The 24,848-nt window shown below is 27.7% G+C and overlaps 1 protein-coding gene and 1 non-coding gene across 4 annotated transcripts; one reads left to right on the forward strand and one right to left on the reverse strand.

Annotated features, from left to right (window-relative positions):
- The first annotated feature begins 3,718 nt into the window (after positions 1 to 3,718).
- TRNAP-UGG (transfer RNA proline (anticodon UGG)) lies at positions 3,719 to 3,790 on the forward strand. Its single transcript has one exon. It is a non-coding gene; the product is annotated as a tRNA-Pro (tRNA).
- A 95-nt stretch (positions 3,791 to 3,885) lies between these two features.
- LOC107162646 (uncharacterized) lies at positions 3,886 to 24,848 on the reverse strand. 3 transcript variants are annotated; one of them, XM_015509643.2, is made up of 13 exons: positions 24,018 to 24,848; positions 22,413 to 22,592; positions 21,719 to 22,351; positions 21,076 to 21,302; positions 19,383 to 19,638; positions 17,569 to 17,619; positions 15,452 to 15,574; positions 11,544 to 11,814; positions 11,123 to 11,464; positions 9,956 to 10,104; positions 9,709 to 9,870; positions 8,107 to 8,246; positions 3,886 to 6,990 (listed from the first exon to the last, which is right to left on the reverse strand). In XM_015509643.2, the coding sequence occupies exons 2-13, from the start codon at positions 22,569 to 22,571 to the stop codon at positions 4,311 to 4,313; spliced, it is 5,193 nt and encodes a 1,730-aa protein (XP_015365129.1). In that variant the 5' UTR covers positions 22,572 to 22,592; positions 24,018 to 24,848; the 3' UTR covers positions 3,886 to 4,310. The 3 variants fall into 3 exon arrangements, with proteins under 3 accessions (XP_015365129.1, XP_015365131.1, XP_089078435.1); XM_015509645.2 differs by having other exon boundaries at positions 24,014 to 24,848; XM_089222309.1 differs by having other exon boundaries at positions 22,413 to 24,848.

Genomic DNA, 24,848 nt, shown 5'->3' on the forward strand with positions numbered 1-24,848 from the left:
GCAGAGCATTATTTGTCCGCATTATACATCGAAGAGCGTCTCACGCGCGACACTATTATGAATGGACCACAATCCGCTCTGCACCTACACAATATGTTTACACTATCGAGGCAGAAAAGATCATCTACCGACGACAAAATATTTCGTTTCTGTATCAATTCATATACACTGAAACGTCGAACACATTTTGCGGGCACGAGGACAACATCACCGTCAACGACGCTCCGCAGTCGACACTTGAAATCGCCGAGACGACAACGCTACCGGACTGTGGGCAATCACCAATCACCCAGCTAACCATCCGCAGCTCCAGTACATAATATTATTGCTGATAATAATATTTATTGCTATTACAACAAGTTTGTTGTCGCTGCAAGCGCGCGCCTCACTGCAGAACGGCGTGCAGTATTACCGAATTGTTCCGCGGGCAGTGCGCACAGTTTTCTACTCATCGTTATAGTACTATACACGGTCAAGTCCGCGGCGGTTTCCGCGCTACCGTTCGTCTCATCAAATTGCGGTATTGCTGCAGGCCAGACATGAATGGAGAAATCACGCGATATGGACCCGGGCCAGCGAACGGCGCCAACGTACACAAACATATTATCGCGACGTCCTGCAGCATCACACGGAGCGACACTTCGGTCACATTCAACTTGCAGATTTGATTGGGTCGCTGCTTGCACCGTCCAGCCAGGGGCGCACCCAGGATTTTTTTTTTTTTTTTTTTGGGGGGGGGGGGGGCTAAATTCAAATAATTTTAATATTAATAGGTAGTATTTATTTTGAAATATGTACAGAAATCTTAAAGCTGTTAACAATATTTTACTAACTAATTTTGTTTTTTTGTTCCGGTTTTAAGTCGTGCCGTAGCGGTGATTTATACCTGTATCACATAAATAGGTATTACCTATTAATTAAATTATGAATAATATAGTGATTGTTTTTTTTATAAATTTAACCTTTTAAATTATAAAGTCGTGACGATAATAATAGACAACAGAGGTCTCACCCGGGGCCCGAAATGACAGGTAGAAATATAATATAATATTATGTTATACCTAATGTCTCAATTTCGATAGTTGGAAATTTTTTTTTATAATAATTTAAAGTCAAATGTCAAATGTCAATTGTCAATAAACCTAATAAAATTATCAAAATGTTTGGGGCCAGCCATTTGGGGGGGGGGGGGGCTAGAGCCCGTTAGCCACCCCCTTGAGTGCGCCCTTGCGTCCAGCGGATATACAATAGTACCAACTAAGTAATTACCACCGTCGGCCGATTCACGCGCTATATAGCCAGAGGCAGGCTGGCCGATCAAAAATATGTTGGTATATATACGCAGTCTCACAGATCTTAACAATGACGATGGTTTGTGAGAAACAGCCAAACTCACAATGATACGGGTATACCCTTCATTAATAACAAATGGATAAAGACGCAATTTCAAAACTTTCACAACAATTAAAAAAATTCGGACGGAGCCCGTCACTATACAACCAAGGAAAAAAAAAACACTAAACTGCAGACGTCTACGACCTCGACTCTCTCAGGACATTTTCCAAACGGATAGCGAAGAGTCATCATCAGAAGACCCATGAACTCAGAAGCTACGAGAAAATGTGATTTATTTGACCGGTCATACGGTTATACCTAATATGTACTAATAAAAATTATGTAAACAAATAACCTCCTTCTCAATAAAACTGTCCTATAGGATATAGAATGATGGTCTACGCACAACCAATGATTGTAGGGACGTATAACGTAGGGTTTACAATTTACTGCAGTTCATATTTAACATTTAGACTAGCTATAGAACAGTCTAATAAAGAATATAACTATAAAGAGTAAATATCTTTATTTCTATTGTCACAAAATATATAAAGGTTGAATACGCTCGATATAAAGTAGACTTGAAAAAACAATGTATGGTAATATAATTGTATAAATAGTAAAAAGTTAAAGAATAGATAACTGATAAGGTGATAAAGAGTATATTATGAACTTAATTAACTGTGTATGGGACGGTTAAATGTATAATATATGTTTATATACCTATCGTACGTTTAAATACCTAAACACTAAACTTTCAACTATATACAGAGCGATTCACCGAGCATGCTCACCCTTATTTTTTCAATAATGTAGACTTTCAAAATTTGATTTTTGGAAATTTTAAATATAGGTACTATTAACTGATGACCATATTTTTAATTTTTTTGTACTACTTTAAAAGAGTACCAGAGTGTGGATATACAAACTTCTGTTTTTCAAATAAGAAACCTCCTTTTCTAGTGAGCCTAAATCATTAATAGTGGATCATTTTTTTTTATTACTTTCACGTATCATAATCAAAATTCGTACAAGTATATTTTTTTTAGTTAAGTATTCAACTTTGTGTATTAAGAATAAAAATAGTCCACGGAAAAATGAATTTGTAAGATATATAGGTATCTAATAATATCGATTTTTCCTTCTTGTTATTTACTCGTAGTACAGAGAATATTTTACTTATGACCATCGAGGCCCCGAATTACCAACCAGTTACGCTTTTAGATTCACTTCACAGCTAGAAAATATACTCAAGTTGAAAACTAAAACATTTTTAATGCTCCTACAAAAGGCTGACATGAAAAATGACACACGTCATTTTAAAAATCAATACATTTATCGCTTCGCTCAATATCAAAATTTACTGGCATTCGTTCAGCATGAGACCTATTGAAAAAATGTTGATTTATGGATTAGATCATCAAAGTTTCCATAAAACATCGAACATCACGTTTCCAATTTTTTTTTTTTAAATGGCCCCGAAGTAAATAATTTACAGGGCCTTTATTTTTTTAATTAATTAGGCTCTATAGATAGGTATAGCATATAGCACCCAACAATAACATATTAATTATTATATAAACATTTATCAGTTTATTGCGATGGACGCTGAAACTTGAATGATTAGCGGTCGCATTTCGGACCGATAGAAAATTACCTTGAGTTAGTTTAAATGAAGCGCGTGCGTTTATATATATGGACCCAAGTCATAATACGGCCGTGTCAAATATTTTTACATACAAATATGATATATAGGTGTGTCGGCCAAACATCATATAAATATATTATAGGTACGTTGGCAAAATAAAAACATTTTATAGAAATGATATATTATTTCTATACACGGATTGTTAAATACGAGCGAGCAATAAGCACGTACATCTATTATGTTATTATAAATACTCAGTTTATCATCAAATAATACTTATATATATGAATAACATCTCCTAATTAGTGAATAATAGCAATATACAATAATTCTGCCAAATATATATAGACATATAGTTATATGTTATTATATATATATACTTACACGTAATGCTTGAAACGCGAGATTTCTTTATCACATCAATCTATAAATGGAGTTGTACTTGATTATTGTATTTACCACATTTTAGAAATCATCGACGATATCGTAATGTAAAAATGTAGCATATTTTTATTATTTTCAACATGCATATTGTGTTGCAGCAAAAATTACATTTTAAAACAGTTAAGGTAACGCGGTGGTCGACACCGGCAACTACTGATGTATCCAACATTGGGACGAATAATAAATAATAAATGTATTAGAAATTGACTAAACTGCGCTCCTTAAATTAGTTTTGTTCTAAAACTGAATCTATATTTTTAAATGAAAGTATTTTTCATTTCACTTTCATGTGGCCTGTTGGTCTAGGGGTATGATTCCTGCTTTGGGTGCAGGAGGTCCCGGGTTCAAATCCCGGACAGGCCCAACAGTTTTTTATTACTTTTTACTAACTGTTCAAAACAATCATAGTTACGAATCATTAATTACGAATCAAAAATAACTTCCTTACATAATAAGAATTATCAACTTTAAATGATAAACCATTGTTTAAATATTTTTTATTAAACATTGACAAAAATGTAAAATTGTATGTACTGGCTCTCATTAAAAAACATATTGAACAATTCATGTTAAACAATCAAATCTTCTGGTGGAGACTAACACTTAACCCCCATGGGTTCTCAACATTTAAATTGAATGAAGTTCTTCAGGTGACTACATGGATCAAATTAATGTTCTACAGCTATAACTCATAAGTTAAAAATGAAAACCCAAATTACAAATTTTATAAATTCCTTTTATAAATTAATATAAGTATAACAATTTGATTCATAGAACATGTAAAATTATAAAACATAATAATTATAACTTCCTTATATTTTGTAGAAATAAATTAAACACTAAAAGATGTTGTACTTAAAAATCTAATTTATGAACACTTAATTTATTGTAGTCTTATAAGATCAAGAACGTCTTTGTTGTCAATATAAAGTTTAACTTGATTTGGTGATGTACCATCATTCTCAGTAATGATGCACATAACAAATGTAACATTGGGGTTTGCCAACTTTTGGAAGTTACTCAAACTATAATTTTCTTTTTTGCCATCAAGAATCAAGGAACAGGTCATGCATAACATCGGAATTTTGCTTATACTTTCTGGTAGTTCATATAAATTTGCTACAGACAACATATCCAAAGTATCATCTATGTCAACGACTAAATACTTACAATCACTAAATGATTCCAACTTCACACGTACATATTTTGAATTGATTTTAGTGAGATACAACTCGCCAACTATAGGGTTTTGCACCTCCAACATATCTGCTGTATCCATATACCTTTCCAACAGTTGGTTCATACATTTCTGATCGGTAGATATTGCTTTTATTTTGAAATCGGTAAAAGATTTAACATGTGTTAATTGGACATATAAAGGATACATCATTTCACCAACGTCAGAATCTTCTAGCTGCAAAGATACCACACAAGGATCTCCCTGGGTTTTTATAACCATATTAAACTTAACACCATCAATTGATGTAATGTCTTTAAACATGTCATTAATATTGGGAAACCAAATTTCATTTTCTTGGCCAGCCAACTTTGGAGCATATAATGAACAGCGTCTTACCAATGGAGGGCACATGCAAAGGAATTCTGTTGGCTTATAGAATTCAGTACAATCTTCATATTCACCAAAGTCTAATAGATAACATTTAGCACTGATACTATCAGTGATTATTTCTATTTTAGCTCTACACCAACAGTTAAAATAAGTACTTAATGTAACAACAATGGAACCAACCATACAATCATTTAAAGATAATTCAACTATGCTCAAATCTAGGTCTTCAGAGATTCGTTTCATATACAACATTGACAGACTCTCAGAGTGCACATAAAAATATTGGAATGTCTCAACATATTTTATAACCACTATTTCTACTTCAGGTATAACCAAATCAATTTCATGAATTTTTTTCTCAGGAATGTTATTTAAGGGATTTTCCAAAGTTGGTTTTGCATGATCGCCATTAAGTTCAATGTTGCTCAAAATGGGCCTACTTTCAGACATTTTACTGTTGTTAGAAGTGTCATGGTGATCTATAGTTAAAACTGTATATAACATATCTAAACAATCTACACCATCATAAGTCAATGTCACTTTATATGGTTCAGTGTTACTTGTTGTTGTCATAATCCATTTATATTTTGTCATCATATCTGAGATAATATCAAAATTTAAGGGATCATTTATGTTAACATCCACAATTTCTTGATCTAGGCAACAGCGAAAGTACAATTTTTCATCACTAAAGATACATGGGAGAACTTTTAATTGTATTGCTTTACAAACAGTGCCATCACTAATGATCCGAACAACTAGATTTGTTTTAATGGGATTCAACACTTCAGCTTTATACCATAAACCATTATTTTTATCAGTCAATGCTGCCACTAATGTACCAATAGGTGGTGGCTTTGGAAAATCTTCTAAGTTATTAGCAATATAATTTAATTGTGTTTCAACATTATTATTATTTGAACCACATTCATAATCAACTTTTTTTACATAGAACTCGTTGAATGATTCAAACCTATTGATGGCAATATACCACTCCATAGATGACACAGTAGAAGTAACTTCAGGTTCGTTGATGTAATTTGCAATTAATTTCACCTCAAGTAGCGATTGAGTATAAGACATCAGCTTACATTCAACATCTCTGTTTAAAAGTGTATTAATATCAACATTTGACACAACTTGACAGTGCAAGGCACAATTTGGTATTTTTTGAATTTCACTAACTAATTTAGTGGTTTTCAACGCTTTGAATTTTTCACCTGAATCTATTGCCAAAACATTTTCAGAACTTCCATCAACATCCAATATCAAAGCTCTGTGCCATTTTTTGGTTACTGAATGTAATGCAGCACACATTGAACCAATTTCAGTTATAGCTGGTATCATTTTTGATTGCATTTTCATAAGAACCTCAGAAATAATCTCTAGCTTTTCATTAAGTAAATGAGGAACAATCCAACAGTCACTGCTTGAGTTAATACATGTGACTCTCACTACACAACCATTTTCAAGGGTTTCCATTAATTTGTTTTGAGATTGCACTGGTGTCATTTTGTTCGGCAACGCATTAAGTGTTCCATTGTGGTCTACATGCATATTAGCTAGGAACATTGTTCTAGACATGTTACATGCCATTGGAAATGTTTTAACAGTGATGACGAGTGCTGGTAACAATGCAATTTTAGTATGGCCTAAACATTGCAACTTTTTCTTTTCTATTTGCTTTTCATAACCAAAGTCAATGCAATGTACAACTGCCAATTTGGAATTAATTGATTTAACTACACATCTATAATATTTACCATGGCTTTCAAACATGGTTATGTCTCCCGGTACTATGGAAGTTTTGCTTCCTAATTTACCAGAAAGTTTTGATAGATTTTCAGATATTTTTTCAACCATTGATATATCTTGAGATCTCTGCATGTAAGTCAAATCACCATCAACGTGTAAAAATGATATTTTCTCAATACCCCGAACAATTGGAGTGGAAAGTGGAACAGAATAATGTTCTTTTATACTTATACATAACCTAGAAAATCAAAAAATATTAAATCGTAACAAATACAATTCAATTGTAAAATTGTAAAATAACTATTATAAACCAGTTAGTTTTTAATTTTCATCATATAGATTTTACCGATAAAAAGAATTCTAAAATAATAGAATCCCTTTTAATTATATAATATATTTTCTAATAACTCAAATAGAAAAGATGTTAAGATTTCAGAAATATATATGTTATCAAAATTGTTATATTTTAAGAAAGCAGTTTATAATTTATAAAATTTATTTCATAGTTAAACATATTCAAATCATAATAAAATCTGCGCAATTCTGTTAAAAAGTTTAGTTACAAAATTAAAAAAAATGGGTAAGTGGATGTCGCTCTGCTGTACAGAAGTTTACAAGTGGGTTACTGTAATGGATGGTAATAAATTTGAATTCAATGATATATCATTGTATATGAAAAACGATTCTGAGCGAAGAAGATTTGTCAGTTTAGGATATTTTAGTCTTATACAGTATAAGACTGTAATAGTATAAGTTATACTATATTAATTATAAAGCTATTATTAAAAAAAAAAATTGTGATAAAAATAAATTCCAAATTAAGCAAATTAGATTCATTATGTATGTGTTTGTATTGATTTTGGATTTTTTTGTCACAGAATTAACTAATTATGTGGAACCTTGTATTAATGAATACAATTTTATTGACATTTATAGAAAAAAAAAACTAAAACAGCGGAAAACTTCAAATATCTATAAATAATTTAAAAATTTTATCAAGTATAGATATAGATATTTAGATATGTAAAATAAACAGATGGTGTAAGTTTCAACAGTTATTTGTAATTGATTTTGCGTAAAATTTCTCCATTGCTTTTGAAAATTACTGAGAATTTCAAAATTTGAGTTTGCCATTAAATCATTTAGATTCATTTTTAAATCAAAAAAGCTACTGAAGAAAAAAGAACTATATAAAAAAACATAATTCAATGTAAAATTAATACATTCATTGCTCCGCTCAAAATCTAAAATGTGAAAAGTAATTTTTATAATTTTTATGTGTTTAACAAAAATTAAAGATAGATAACTGTTTTCAAAAAATATTTAAACATAATTCCAAAATATATCAACTTACATTCCTTTGGGATCAATAGATTTTACTGTTATTTTATACAATGTTTTTTCAGTAATTTTGATGTCCAAGTCTTTACTTTCCAAGTGACAATTTAAACAAAGTTGAGGTCTTCTCAATAAATTACTAGTAATTGGTCGAATCTAAACAGTCATGAATTTTATTTTTAAGATAACTAAATTAAATTTTTTTCAATCTTATCTTGGCAAATTAAATTTTTTTCATATTCTTGAACTGTTTTAAAAATACATATGTGTAACTCAAAATATACCCAAGCCAATCTATTTTTATCTCCCTTGAGCTATCTAAACTCAGTTGATAATAGAAATAAGTAAAATATGAGTTTACGATTTAATTTTTAGGTTATATTCAAGGCTCAAGCCTGGCTAAGATGTTTTTATAAAAGAAATAATAAAAAGCATAATTATTCATAAAGTATGGTATCCTTTTTTACAACAGCTACAATTTTAACAGTTTTATCAATTTTTTTTTGTACTTGCTCCTAATATTAATGGATATAATTTTTTAATTGAAAAAATATCCAACAAAAATAAATTTATAATTAACAATCGGCATAGAATTGAAAATTTATCTGTTGTTCATTTATAATAAATTATAAACATAATATTCATTAATATACATAAAATCTGCATAATAAATTATTAAAGGAGCACACAACACAAAAAATAAGTTTTTTTTATTTGAAAGAATGTTGAATTATAAGCATAATGGTATAGGTTTTACGTTTCTACTCACATTATTCAATAAGTTATGCTTATGGGCAATTGAAAAAAGACGCGTGACGTAATTGGGCCCTACTCTTCGTAATCGCCTATCTTATACGTGTAAAAGTTCCTCACTTCTCACGATTAACCACCTGAACATTTTATTTTTGAAATTTAATTCACGTATAAATATGTGGTTTTGTGTGTTTAAGACGACGCAAGAATCAGAATTTTTTATATGACGTTTAGTATTTTAAATATTTAAAATCTTAAAAGAGAAATTTTTGAATTTTTATTTCGTATTTAAATCACCATGGAGCGCCGTTTAACAAAAATATCACTTTTAAGATTTTAAATATTTAAAAAACTAAACGTCATATAGAAATTATGATTCTTGCATCATCTTAAACACACAAAACCACACATTTATATGTAAATAAACTTTCAAAAATAAAATGTTTAGGTGGGTAAATCGTTGTGAGAAGTGAGGAACTTTTACACGTTTAAGATAGGCGATTACGAAGAGTAGGGCCCAATGATGTCATGCCGCTATTAAACATTTTATAATATCTCTTAAAGTAATAATTTTTTTTGCATCAGATTTTCACCAAATCATTTCATATAGCCATAGATACAATAATTTAACATTTAAAAATAATTTAAAGAATTTTTTTTTGTGTCGTGTGCTCCTTTAAAATATCATTTTTTTTAAACATTTATCATTAAAATATGCAATATGCATTTTTATACTTTAATTGAATTATGGAACAAATTTGTATCAAATCAAATTTTGAATATGCAGATGCATGAAGTTTTGAGCACTGGTTATAAATAAATAGAAACAATTTTTGATTTAATAAAATATTAATAAAGCAAAAACCTGATTTAATGAAACATCAGTCAATAAACCAATATCGAACATGTTAACTATGATGGACTCTTCATTTATGTTTTTAATATAAGCTCTATACCAATGCTTGTTATCAACAGTTGCCAAACAATATGTATTTTGTAAGTGATTGATATCCATTAATTCAGAGTCCTGTATGCATTACAAATTAAACAAATCAAGGTTAAATTATAACAATTAAACATAAGTCATTATTAGCAAACATAAGTGAACTAACAGGGTTTTCATTAATGTGTTTTGCAATTTCGTCTTCTAATTCATCAACAGTATTTGGTTCTGGTTGAATTCTAATTTTTAAATGGTAATTATAGACATATGATAGAAAACATTGACCGATTAATAGGTTTTCTTCATATGGATTTTCATCTATTAAAATAAAATTCCAGTTAAAAATTGTTTTCAATTAATTAAACTTCTTAAGTTTCTTAAGTTATACTAATTTGTTAGTTCTATGTTGAAAAATATAATATAATAATAATTATTTGTTTTATTTGTCAATTACATTAGTATTACAAAAAAAAGTGAATATATTGACACTTCCCCAATAAGCATGGAATATGTGCATTGCAAGTTTGTTATCTACAATACAAATATACATTAAAAACTACAAAAAGAATATAAATATTAAGATTATTAGATGTACATATTATTTGAATTTAAAGAGTATGAAATTAATTAATTGTCTTTAATTGAATGTTTTGATATGACTTAAATTGATAATAAGTTTTCTGCATACAGCAGTTATAAAAAAATTACACTTTTCTGATCTGTTTGAATTGAATAACTGTTTAGATTTAGTACTGTGTGCATGCTGTATGGTTAGCTGCTGATATTAATAATTGGAGTAAATAATTTTAGAAAATTAAGTCCAATAATATTAAAAATACCAAAATAATAATACAGTTGGATAGCTGAGAGAAAGATCTTTATTAAATATGATTTTAATTTAAATGTTTACCACAACTTTTAATTTATGCAAACCAGTTTAGTTTATTCTACCCCATACAAAAATTGCATATGATTAAAGCAAAAATGTGTGCTAATGCTAAGTATGGAATCTTAGATTGTTAATGTTTAACTATATATTTCAAACAGTTTAAGTTTTAAAAAAAAGTCATCTAATAAGTAAGAAAAGGAAATATAATCAATATGATTATTCTATTTCAAATGTCCATCAATAATATCTCCTAAAATGCTTATAACATCTGTATCACTGTTATGGTTAGTAGTATCATAACATTAACCCAAAATGGATCATACTTATCTTTACAATACCTAGTTGTAGTAATATTAATATTAAATTGCAAATGATTAGTTTCAAAATAAAATCTACAATTTAGTATACAATAGAAGACACTTTAAAAATGTATATTATAAATTATACCAGTTTTCATAGCAGCATTTAAACGTTGCCCAATTCCTGACTGAAGTATAGCATTCGAAACATCCACATTGGTATCTTTATGAATCAACTGCACTACTTTAGTACCAGATTCGTTAGTTTTTACGATCAATACCTTATACAGTTTACTTATTTTAAAGTGTGGTTGTAACATTAACGTAGTATCAGTATTTATAACGGGGAACCACATGTCATATAATGAGCAATGCATTACTAATTGCCCAGGTACATTACAATCACTTTCAACAAAATTGTACAATATGATTTTGTCAAAATATTCATTGATTATTTTATCTCCTTCATCAATTAATTGTAATTTTATATCTATAACAAATAAATAAAATTATTTTTGGCTAAGTAGTTACAACATATTGAACACAATAATTAAATCAAAGTAACTAACTTTCAATTTTAGAATCCATATCAATTATTTTAGCACGATATATAGAATCTGATTGAATCTGACAAATAACATACATATTTTTCACAAGATCGTATTTTTTTAAAACACAACGAGAGTCTAAAACGGATTTAATATGATCCATATGAGGTTCAAAATTTGGATTGTATAGTCTCACACTAAAGTCAAATGGTGATTTGTAATGAATCAATGAACCAATAATTTCTTGTGCCTCATTTAAAGTTTCTTTCTTTAAAACCATTATTGGAAATACCTGAAAAAAATATTATATCATATAAGGGATGATTTATTTAAGTAGCTAATTTACAAACTATGCCATATATTAAATCAGTATACATCACCAGTAATCAAATTAACTAGTACTCATGTCATAAAATTGGTTTACTCTGTTAATATTACCAAAATGTCAGCAAAGTGGACATTCGAATAATTAAAAGATATTCATGTAAGCGCGGCATTCATTTCCATCCGCAGAAGCCTCCCCTTTACCAGAGATTACTCTTATATAAGATAGTATAGAAAGATGATTTATAGTGTAGTCTAAGAAGTAAGAATACATATTTTACATAATTAAATTATTTATGTATTTAGATAAACGTCTAAGATGGCTTTAGTACAGCAGAATATATATATAATAACTAGAGATGTTACAAACTGTTCGATTTTCAAACCGAACCAAACTCTGAGTATTCGGTTCAGTTTGAAAACCGAACTGGAAATTCCAAATTGAAGTAATCGAACTGAACAAAATATCTAATAGTTCCGTTTGATAATCGAACCAGAGAAATAAAAATAAAAGTCGATGGAGTAACAGCTAAAATTATAAATTATTATTAAATAATGAATAATTAATAGATTAATATATATTAGTTCTTTAATGTTAGCTTGTTTTAAATATTAATGCTTTTCGCTTTTTCTTATCAGTTATCATCATATTAATAATTAAAAATTAAAAATCTCATGCATAATAATTATTAACTAGGTATTAAAGTATTTAAGTAAATAGTAGTAAAATCTTTATTCAATAACTCTGAGGTATGGTGGCTAAATGATAAATAAATAAATAAATAAATATTAAATAAAATAATATCCAATTTAACTTTTAATGTTTAGTTCAAGTTTGATAAAATATTTGATGAGTTTGATTCGGTTCGAGTTCGATTAAAAGTGTGTAGGTTTGTTAATTTAAAGAAAAGTTTGGTACGACCTCAAATATTATGGTTCTTAACATTTCTAATAATAACATACCAAAATAAAATAACATATGACATACGTTCTATACTTACATAATCTTACCTTATAATAAGATTTCTTAAATTACAATTAAGAAGTTATAATAAATAAGAATTTAGATAACCACTAAGTCATAAATGTATGGTGGATACTTACAAATTAAAGAAATTAATTCTGGCTTAATTTCTCATCCTTAAAATTCTATCTAAGGGATTATTAAATCCATAATAAGTACGGTGGATTTTAATATAGAATGTAGAGCAATTTTGAGAGTAATATTGAGGAACATTTAAAGAAATACGTTCTAAGAGAGGAACATGTAATTTTACCATTAATAAATTTAGATAAGGAGGAAATATCATCTTCTTTATGACGAATAAATAAAGGACTGAGATTAAGGATAGTTTTAATATAATTTATATTATTATCATTTTCATAATTGAATATTTTTTTTAAAACAAATAAATCTCAAAAATCTTCTATGCATACTTTCGATCTTTACAATATACCATGTCGACAATGGACACTATACAATAGACTCATACTACAATATTGATCAGACCAGGGAACAGAAAAGGGAGTTAAGAGGTTAAGACAATAAATATCAGTAAAAGATGAAGTAGATCTAATCAAAAATCCAAGGGGTTTTAGAGCTTTTAAACAAATTTGGTCAATGTGAGTGGAAAATAATAAAGAAGATTGGAATGTAATACCAAGACTATGAATAGTAGTAACATTAGGAAGTATAACATCATTAGGTAATTGAATAATTAAAGTTAATTTAATTTTTTGTACGACACAAAGTAATTTTTGAACATTTCAAGATATTGAGCTTTAATTTATTTACAATACATCAATTAAGAAGTCTATTTAGGTATTCTTGTAGAGTCAACCAATCACTGACACAGGCTTTGATAAAGTTTCAAGTCATCAGCAAAGAGTTTAAATTGGCAAGATTTGAAACTTGTATCGATATTGAATAAGATTATTAAAAATAACCTAGGGGATATATGTCAAAATTGTGGGACACAAGATGTTACATTGCATTTAGATGATATATAACCATTAATCATTTACTTTAACTTGTTGATTAACTAGATATGATTCAAACCATTTTAATAAATTGCCAAAAAAGCCAATTTATTTTAACTTTTGTATAAGAATTATACGGTTTACAGTGTCAAATACTTTCAGGAAGTCAGTATAAATGACATCGACCTGAAAACCTTTTTCAACTGGTTCAAGTTAATTAGTATAGAAGTATAGTAAATTAGTTTCAGTAGACCATCGAAATCTAAAACCATGTTGATTTAAACTGAATAGTTTTTTAAATGGTTAAGATAAGAAGGGTTCTAAAAGTTTTTTGAAGAGTTTATAGGTAAGGAAAAAAGTTTGGAGATCAGTCTGAAATTAGATATATTATTTTTAGGGCCAGACTTGAGTACAGGCACAATGTAACTCAACTTCTGAGATAAAGGATATAATCCACTTGATAAAGACCAGTTAAAAAGGATGCGTATTGGTATTGACAGAACATATTCACATGATTTGAGGACAATTTCTGGAATTTTATCTAGACCAGGATTACTACTACTTACTAATTAGTACTTAAACTGTCCAATCCTAAAAATATTTCTGTCAGTGGGGTCTGTATATTCAGTAAATTTATCACATTAGGTAACTAAGAGGAATAATTATTTAAATCTGGGGTATCCATAAAGTAAACAGAACTAAAGTAATCCTTAAACAATTTAGCTATTCCAGAGCCATTTGATTTACTAATATTGTTTTTAAATTTTTAATGTAGCTCCAGAAAGACTTAGGGTTGTGATATTGAATAATATTGATATTATCTCTATAATTTTATTTAGATTCTTTTTTGCATTGTGATCTTAGTTTGGAAAATTCAATATAGTAGGTGGGATCATGTTGATTTAAATAATTTATGGATACATTTTTTTTCAAAAATTATTTTTTTCATTTTTTTACTACACCACTTAAGTACTAGTAGTAATAAAAGATTTATGAAAAACATTAATATCATTAAGGGACAATAGATGTTTTTTTAATGTACCAAAAAGTTTATTTATTAATTGAAAAATCAAGATAAAGCAGCATACCCAGAAAGATGCTAAAGTAAACTACTTCAGACCACTCAACCACTCCATTATTTAAATTAGGGTGATCCAACCCGTGACCCCATCAAGCTTTTTTTTGCTTTTTATAAGACATTTATTTAATAATTTTAGTACTATATAAATGTGATCAATTAAAAAAAATTAGACTATGGAGATAGAACAAAAGCAATACTTATCTAATATCTATACATATTCTATAATATGATAACTTGTGTATTATATTGTTATATATTTGTTAGAAAATATAATACAAATAAGAATATTTTTTTCTTTTGGCACCCCCACTCTCCATTAGTGTTTATAAATGTATATAATTGGCCGCCAACTTACTATAAAAGGTAGGATCAATCTGATTTAATTGATTGAAATCGACTTTTTGTTTTGATTGTTTTTTTGCTTAATATAAATGTTATTTTTAGATTAATTGTTAATTGTGATACATGTTAAGTGAGTTTTTAGTACATGTGCCACAATAAATTCTATCATCAAATGTAAAATTTTAAGATATTGTCAACTCACTTGTCTTGTAACTTCTGGTTCTTTTTCCACCACTTCCAGATCTATGATTTCTTTAATTTCTGAATCTGAGCTTTCTTTAATTTTCGAATTTTTGCTTACTATTTCATTTTCTATTTGAATTCCCTGAAATATAGAATGAAAAAAAATTACTGTACAGAAATGTAAAGGTTTTTGAAAAAGTATTTAACCAACAAAAACAAATAATCATTACAATTTAAACCTTATTGAACATTGTAAAAATGACCAAATGAAGTTTGAATACATTACTACCAATTATAAGGATCGTGTTTTTAAAATATAATAAGTGCTATTTGTAGGTGCTGTGAATACCTCACACCCATACTTAACTAAGAATGCCTTAGTCTTACAGGCGATGTTACAATTAGTGTATAATAGGCAGTTCATTTTTAAATCAATGTATACTAAAATGACAAGCATGTGTAAATGTATACATTTATATTTTCTAATCAAAAGAGTTTCATATATAATGTTATAAATCGATATTTTTCAAAAAATAACAGTTGATTGACATGATTTTTATTTGTCACATAAAATAACTCTCCTTTCTTTCCTCCCTCCATTTACATACTTTACACACCAAATTTTGATAGTCAAATATTTTGTTATTATTTCTTCTCAACTTATAATTAAGCACAACACAAACAATGACATATAATGCACAAATATATGACATATGTTAGGTAGCATTAATGTCAATATTAATAAATTAATTTACAATTCTTATAATACATAGTAGGCCGGCAATTAACTGTAGTTGATAATATTCAAGATAATCAAGCCACTAAAAGCCTGTTAGACAACTTTGCAAAAACAATATTAATATAAAAATAAATAAAAAATATATTGATTGGAAATGGTGCAAACTAATAATAGGTAATTACTTATTAGCCAATGATTTTAATGCAAAATTAATTCTAAATGCACTTAATTACCAATTACCATTTTGTATAAGTGACAAAAATATTTAAATACTAGTATCTGTTTGTGCCCTGTGGACTGCCGTAACTTTAATACAGTGAAACTTCTAAATACCGGACACTCTTGGTCGTTTAAACGTTGTCCACTATTAAGAGGGGAAATACAGTGAGTACACATTTCACCGTCCGTTATTTGGAGGTGTCCGTGAAAGGAGGTTTCACTGTAATAGCCGATAAACAGAAGAAATGGAACTAGTAGAAGTTATAAAATATATGTTTTGCAAATATTGATTAAGAATGATTGAGTATCCTATTACCTCATAAATAAATTATTTATATATATATATATATGTTTTTAAATCATTTGTTCAAAAATTCGAAGGTGCTTGACACCTCCTGGAATACTCATAAACCATGCTATCAACACTTTATTTAGTTGGTACTAGTTCATTATGATTTGTCTGATAAAATTATTAAGTTTAAATAATTAGAAGAATACATAACATAATATGCTAATCATATGTCAGAAAAATAAATATATAAATTACATGGCTGATGTAATTAAATGATTATCATTATAAAAAGTTAATGTAAATAAATACCAAATATTATACTTGAGATTGTAGGGCACCAAGTTCATATTGTAAAATATTATAAAAAGCGAAAAAGTAGGTTAGGTTAGGGGGAGGTATTTAATTTGGATTCAATGATATAATATAATTGTATACGAAAAAAGTATAACTAATAAAATTTTTATTGTAATTTATAGAAAAAAAAAAAATTAAAACTAAGAGTTCGTAAATAGTTTAAAATTGTATAGTGTATAGCAAATGCTAATATAAACATTCAGTGAAAATTTCATGCATCTACAATAGTTAGTTTTAGAGTTACACCAAAATCGATTTTGTCAACATCTGATTTTGCGTATAAATCCCTATTTTCCTTAATTTATTCTCTTTCCCTACACTTTTAAAAATTATTGCTGGTTAAAAATATAGACTTCTTCGATATACGAACTGGATTGGCTTCATTATCGAAAAAGTTTCTGAGTTGAAAATCAATGCATTATTTTGACTACTCGTTGTGTACACACACACACACACACACACAAAATACATCATTGTAAAATCAATTCATTATAAGAATAATAATATATCTAAAACAGGACATTCTACTTACATTAAAATGATTTATTGGAGTTGTACAATTTTCAATGCTTTTAATCTCATCCTGTAAATATAAATGCATTCATGAAACTTGATTTAATAAAAAAACTTTTTAACTTTTAAAAGTGATTTATATATTATATTTTAAATATATTTAGACTATTATATTAAGAGAAGATGTTTGCGACGTTGTTAGGGGTTATCTCTGAATCAACTGAACCAATTTTGAAAATTCTTTTTCCAACAGAAAGCCATATTATTTGTGAGTGTCATAAACTATAAGCATTTTTTCATAATTCAACCCATATCAGTGTTAAGTTATATAATACAAAGAAGAAAAATTGGAACTACTAAACTGATTAAAATTTGTTTTTTACCACCAGAAGGCTACACTTCCCATGGATCTATAGACTATCTTGATAAATGGGACTTAATTTTTTATACAAATGTGAGATTTTTTATATGCTCCGTGCCACGAGAGAAGGAACCCGTGTCCCAACCAAAACGCAATCGAATTCGTGCGTGTATGCACGCCACAGCGCCAACTGTAGAGGACAAAGTGGGGGAAACGGAACCCAATACTGCTAACTGCCGTCAGTCTGCATGCGCAAAACGGGTTCCTTCTCTCGTGGCATGGAGTATAGAAATAATAGATAAAATATAATAAATATAAATATATTTTCGTTTATAATGGAGTTGCAATTGGTTGTACAATTTAGTCTAGATGAATAAGAAATTAACAATTTGCTATTGATACCAATTTTAAAATTGATTCATAATTTTATACAGCTAAAAATGTGATAAAAATGTTATGATTAAATATAATTTTAGTCTTGTATCATATATGACTGCTTTAAAAATCTTTAAATTATGATTAAGGCAGGGTAAATCAAGGGGAAGTTTTGAACATAGCCGAGTATAAAACAACGAATTGAACACTAATTTTTAATCATATAATTGGTATTTTTAACGGGCAACAAAGTGTACAGAGATAAGCTAGTTTTTATAAAATTTAATTCAAACACTCAAAATTTGCAATACATTTCTTAATTCTTTAAGTAATATGATTTCTCAGGTTGTATTTAAATATTATTTTGAACAATCTTTAAAAAATGTTGGCTAAGTGCCTAAATCATATTAATTTCAATAAAAATAGTTAATAATTATTACTACATATGAATATATAAATACTTTTTTTGTATTTCAAATTAATTAAATTACTATTTAAAACATTTATTTATTTATTATATAGTGTTAAATATAAAAAAACAAAACAAAGTAGAACTTTATTTTACATTAAATTCACAACTTATAGTAATTACTATAACTCAAGTCAGAATTTAAACTTTCTTAAAATACCTGAAATATGATGCTAATATTCTTTAAAAAACAACAAATATTCAACTAATGTTTTCTGAAAAATTAGATAAATATTCAAAAATAATCAATAAATTAATTATATGCTTAAAAATAGGCAAAATTCTTTAATTTTTTTTTTCATTAGTCAAGTATACACTTGTATAATTAAATAATTGCACTATAGTAACAAATAAAACAATATATTTTGTGTTTAATTGCTTAAAAAAATATTAAAGATTAAATGATTATAAAAATTTAAAAACAAGCCATTATAAAACCAAAATATAATTTGATTTGAAACCACGAGTTTCAAAAATACAGTTATGTTAGATTTATGAAGAAAAATGTTGCATTAATTTTCATCTTAATTATTGTTAATAACTAGTAATTAATTGTAGGTTCATTTATTACTAGACACTTTCTGTTACCTAGTATTACATAAAAAGTATTTAAAAACTGAATACATACACTTATCTCTGTTATTGAAAAAATTTCTTGCGACTTTGAAGATATTGAATCATATGTATTGTTTGAAGCTTTGCATACATCAATATGCTCTTCGTTATTTTTTTTAAATAACTTAACTTTGTATAAACCAAAATTAGGATCAATTTTCAATGGTAACATTTGAAAATATTTATGAATAAACATATTTTGATCTACAATAGTATCTTTCGGCTTGTCTACTATCACATTCAAAGATCGCATTTCAATTAAAAAGCAACTAAAATATAGCATACAAAAGTTATTATAAATATAATTATATAATTATTAGGGAACGGATTTTATTGTAAATACATATTTTTAATGGAATGAGATATTTTTAATCTGATAAAAAATGAGCACGATTCAGATCATTCTTATTAAAATAAGCCCAATTTTATTTTACATATTTAAGTGAAAATACATATATTCACATATTTAGTAAATAACTGAATATTTCGTAAAAATATGGGTATTTGTGGTTTTTTCACCAATTTACGACATCAAAGATTATTTGCCTTATCTGAATGGCATTCACATACCTATGGTCTATATATACGCTGTCGAGCCTAAAATAATATTTGTAATTTTTAATGACGATAAATATTATCTACGTTTTCTAAATGGACTTACGTACTTTATACCATGTAAATATTTTTGAAGGAAAATAATACATTTCTGCTAATTTTGGTTATTTAATTCATACAACTGGAAACTCGAAATATGTCCTTATCAGAAAGTTTATGCATTGTTGAAGAATCACAAAACAAATTAGAAAAATGTTAGGGTCTCATGGAAATGTAGTAAAAAAAAAATGTAAATATGTGATAGCAAAAAACAAAAAAATAATTAGAGATATTCACCAAGGACTAAATCCAATCCAACAGAATTATTGGATGTAAAACCCACATCATTTGATGTAGTTAAGAGGACGCCACACCCGCATGTGTTGTCTCCGTCTTACAAACGTATAATATAACAAAATCTGTTTAGCACGGGACAACTTTACTCCCTTTGTATTTATAGTAGAATTACCAAAATTCCACAACGTATAGGGGAGAATATTATCTATGCACTTGCGTCATTATTTTTTTTGATAGCACTAACCAATAATATACAATAATTAAATGAATAAACTTATGTTCTCAAACTGATAACTTAAAGTGTACTTATGTTATCAAAAAAATAATGACGATATTGCACAGATAATATTCTCCCCTATACGTTGTAGAATTTCGGAAATTCTACTATAAATACAAAGGGAGTAAAGTTGTCCCGCGCTAAACAGATTTTGTTATGTTATAAGTTTGTAAGACGGAGACAACACATGCGGGTGTGGCGTCCACTTAATATGAAATATGGTATCATTACGTCAGTTGTGTGGAACATTCATTCAGTCAATACAAAAACATTTAAAGACCAAATCGCTAACATTTTACATTTTCAAATCTTAGAGAATATGTAGTTTCGCATTTTTAATAATTAGATAAGAGATAAGATTTTTATACTTACTTTAGATACTTATTTTTTCAGTTAAGTGGTTATTACATTATTTGATTTTTTTTTTATACATATTTCAATAAAAATAAGTACATATTTTGATTTTTTATTGCAATAAAATCCGTTCCCTAATAATTAGGTACTACTGAAGTATTAGTAACTAAATATATTAACTTACTTAGAAGGTATTTCAAAGACTGCAGTCCTAGGCACCAATTCTTTAATTCCATAATCAACTAGATCAATATACAATTTATCTATTTTTACTTCTAAGATTATAGCTCTAACCAATTTGTTATGTAAAACAATCAAACAAGGAGTATAAACTTCAAGAACAGGTGCTAATTTTAAATTTTGCCTATCAATTGAATTTAACATATTGGTTAATGCTTCAGATTCATTATCCTAAAATAAAAAAAATAAAAAATAAATTAAATGCATTCTTGGAAATTAATTTGTTTTTATATTTTATAGTAGGCATATTTACGTTTTAATGTTTTATCTACCTATAAACTTTATATATTTTTAATATTTAATTTTCATTATAATTTCATAAATATGGCACTTAATATTAATTAACTTTCTAATCTGTCTTTTTTTTTTATAGGTAAGGTGAAATAATTTTCACATTATTTAAGATTGTTATGAATAATTATTATAGGTGAGAAATATACAAACTCAAATACTAAAAATAATAATTTTGTCTAAATGCCAATTAGAAATAAAGTAGAATAAGCTTCTATTTTCCACTAATATTTAGCATAATAGTACATTCAAAATCTTTTTTAAGAACTACTACTGTATTGCATTAATATACTTACAAGTGTCCGAACCGTTAATAGAATTGAAATGTTGTCTATAACAACTTTAGTGACGCTTATGTTTATCAAAGTAACATAATCTAAACGTTGAGATCGTAGAAAAGAACCAAAGCTAAAAGGTTTACTATTAATTGGGAAATGGTTGATCGTGTCGTTTTTATTATTAAACTCAATTGTTGATTCCAAACTTTTAGCAATGGTGATCATTGTAGCCAAATTAATATTATCTGCTATGCCTTTGTCAACTAAAACTTTGTCAACACCAAATAATGATATAAATGTGATTCCACCAACTTCAAAATCTCTTCGATATTTGTAATATTTATTGCATAAAATATTAACTAATTCATTGTTTGATTTTGGTTTACTTATGTATGTACTCAGCAAAAATGTGTATACTGTAGCTCTTTGACACAAATCAATTAAAAAAGATGGATCTACATCTTGGATTACTTCTCTTACATCAAAATATGAAGCCACCATAGTCCTGCCATAATCTATAAGGACTATAGTGTGAGTTTTGGCTACTAAATCTGTATATATAATCCGACATCTATAAACTCTTGATTCATAGTCATTTTTCCAAGTATATACATATAACTTGTTTCCAAATAAGTCCAATGTATTACATTCCTTTAAAAAGTGAAATATATTATCAGAATATCAAAATAATTTAATTAATTAATATTTATACCCTTGAATAATTTTCATAGTTTTGTACGTTTTTTTCTAAATTTGTTCTCTTTTGGGAGTAAAAGTTTGCCCAAACTTTTATGAAACATCCTTGAAATTCAGCATGAGTGATATAAAGGTCATTATTAGTAAACTTTTGAGGAACTAATGATTTATTCATAATTTATTCAGTTGTTATATTCTGAAAAAAATTAACAAAAATGTTATTAGTGTAGAATTAATGTAGTTGTCTCACATACATGCTGCTTATAATAAAATTATTATAATTTTTTTATGTAATAAAATGACATTTTTTTGTCGTGTTTCGTTTATTGAATTAAAAATGTTATCGGTACATATGGTTAAAATTAATATAATATAATTAATTAATAAAATTAATGTTGCATAAGCATTTCCAGATATCATGTCCCATAATTTTAATCAGCTTTACAAAATGGTTACTTTGATAGACTGTTTGGCAAATAAATTTCATAATATATCTATTTTAAAGAATTATGACCAAAATTATGACTACTTTTAAAATATGCATGGTGTTGGAGGATAATTTATAAAATCAGTCGGATAGATTGTATAACAAATGAATAAGTCCATGAATACATAAGCTGAATAATCAAGGATTAGGCAGTGAAACATGATAAAAATTGAAAAGAAAAGTACAGAAGCGAGACAAATGGAAAATTTCTGTTATCTCTAGGGCTGTTAATATGAGACGCAAAACTTAAAACAAAAAATTTGCATTTCTAAAATATAAACTATTTATAGTCAATAACTCAATTGATAAGCATCAAAGCAACCTAAAATCAAATACTTAATGGACCCAAGTTAAATAAATCAATTAGATTTATGAAAATTATCTATCTAACTGTCCTATACCACAATGCGGTATTATAATGTACCATACTAACACCAATAAGTAGTTATATATCAAGTTGGTCATTTTCTCACCGATAGGCTTTTGAGCTTTTTTTACATAGGAATATATTAGTAAAATGTATAATTCATACTAAATAATTGTTTAAACAATTATTAGTGATTAGTAACAGAAAATACTAATCTCAAAAATACACAGAATTTAAAATTCTATATATCTATCTAAATGAAAAATCAAATATATTCATATACCTAGGTACAACTCGGCGAGTAAATTATAGAAGACAAAACATTTGAGTTGGAGTTCAGATCACTATACAATTATTTTTTTATTAAAAAATGCAAAATGAAGTTTAGGTACCCTCAACAAAGTTCATTATTAAATTACCCTGGCTTAAAATGAATTTTAACATGAAATAGCAGATGTATAATATAAAATATATAACCGGCATTCCGTTAAATACAAAAATATTTACTTAAACATAAATCATATAATTTAGATACATGTTATTTGCGATAGAAATGTTAGACTTATCGATTCGGAAGACGATTTATTTCCAAGCACAGCCTTAAGTCGATTACAAAATTGAAAATATAGGTACCTACCCACCTACTATTAAATAACCGACAGTTGTATAGTGTTTTGCAATCGATCAGTTGCTTTAATAAGACGAAATAATAAATGCGATATACCAAAATATTGATGACGATATTAAAATATGAAATACATACTTACTTCTGTTCTTTCGCGCAGTAGCCAAAAATACGGGTCTATTATAGTCTCACATTCAGTAACAAATAACCATAATTGTACACGTGTGCTTCAAAAACATCACAATAATCGCAATGAATGCTGAATGGGAATTTTTTAAAATCTGTCTAAATGCCTGAAAATACTGAGAGTTAAAAGCGAAAACTGAAAATCGAATCGCGATTCGCCATTTGTAGATTTATACGAATGATTATTAAAATTAAACGATAATATATTGGTTTGAATAAATGATTTAAAAATAGTTGCCTCTAAAGTCATAAGCGCTAAACTACAACATTATTAATATAAAACATAGCAGTCTTAACGATGGTAAATACCCAGGTTGAACTACAAAGACACAAAACAATCGGAACTAAATTTAGTTGATTAATTAGAACTTAGAAGCGCATTTTGTATAATATTATCCACAGTCGGCACATTCCAGTGTTATCGCGGGCGTGGAAGAATATTTCTGACCGTCGTATTATTGTATAAAATTAGACCACAATAATACAATATCAATTATGGCGGTCATCATTCATCACCCGAGACCTATAAACCATAATAATATCATGGCTGTAGATTTATTGTAAAACTGATGTAGTGAATAGTGATGTACAACAATAATATATATTATGGTCGACGCTTGCCGCAAGACACGTTGGAAATTGGAATTTGGCAGCATAATGCATATCGCTAACGAGTAACGAGAATCAAGTCTCAACTCTCAAGTAGTCAAGTGATAAAATTTGAGCGGGACACGGACTATAATCACTGTTTATTGTTCTTGTATAATGAGTGACCAGTGTGGGTCGT

This window comes from Diuraphis noxia, unplaced genomic scaffold, assembly GCF_037042655.1.
Source record: "Diuraphis noxia isolate RWA-SAM2 unplaced genomic scaffold, SU_Dnox_SAM2 contig0003, whole genome shotgun sequence".
NCBI classification, from domain to species: Eukaryota; Metazoa; Arthropoda; class Insecta; order Hemiptera; family Aphididae; genus Diuraphis; species Diuraphis noxia.

Bases quoted from the DNA above. Each gene is read 5' to 3' on its own strand.
- LOC107162646 (XM_015509643.2), bottom strand. From the start codon at position 22,571: ATGAATAAATCATTAGTTCCTCAAAAGTTTACTAATAATGACCTTTAT. The intron at 21,303-21,718 runs GTAAGTATATTA...TTTTTATTTTAG, and splicing joins TATTAACGGTTCGGACACTT to GATAATGAATCTGAAGCATT. The intron at 10,105-11,122 runs GTATAATTTATA...TTATTTTAATAG, and splicing joins AAATGCTGCTATGAAAACTG to ATGAAAATCCATATGAAGAA.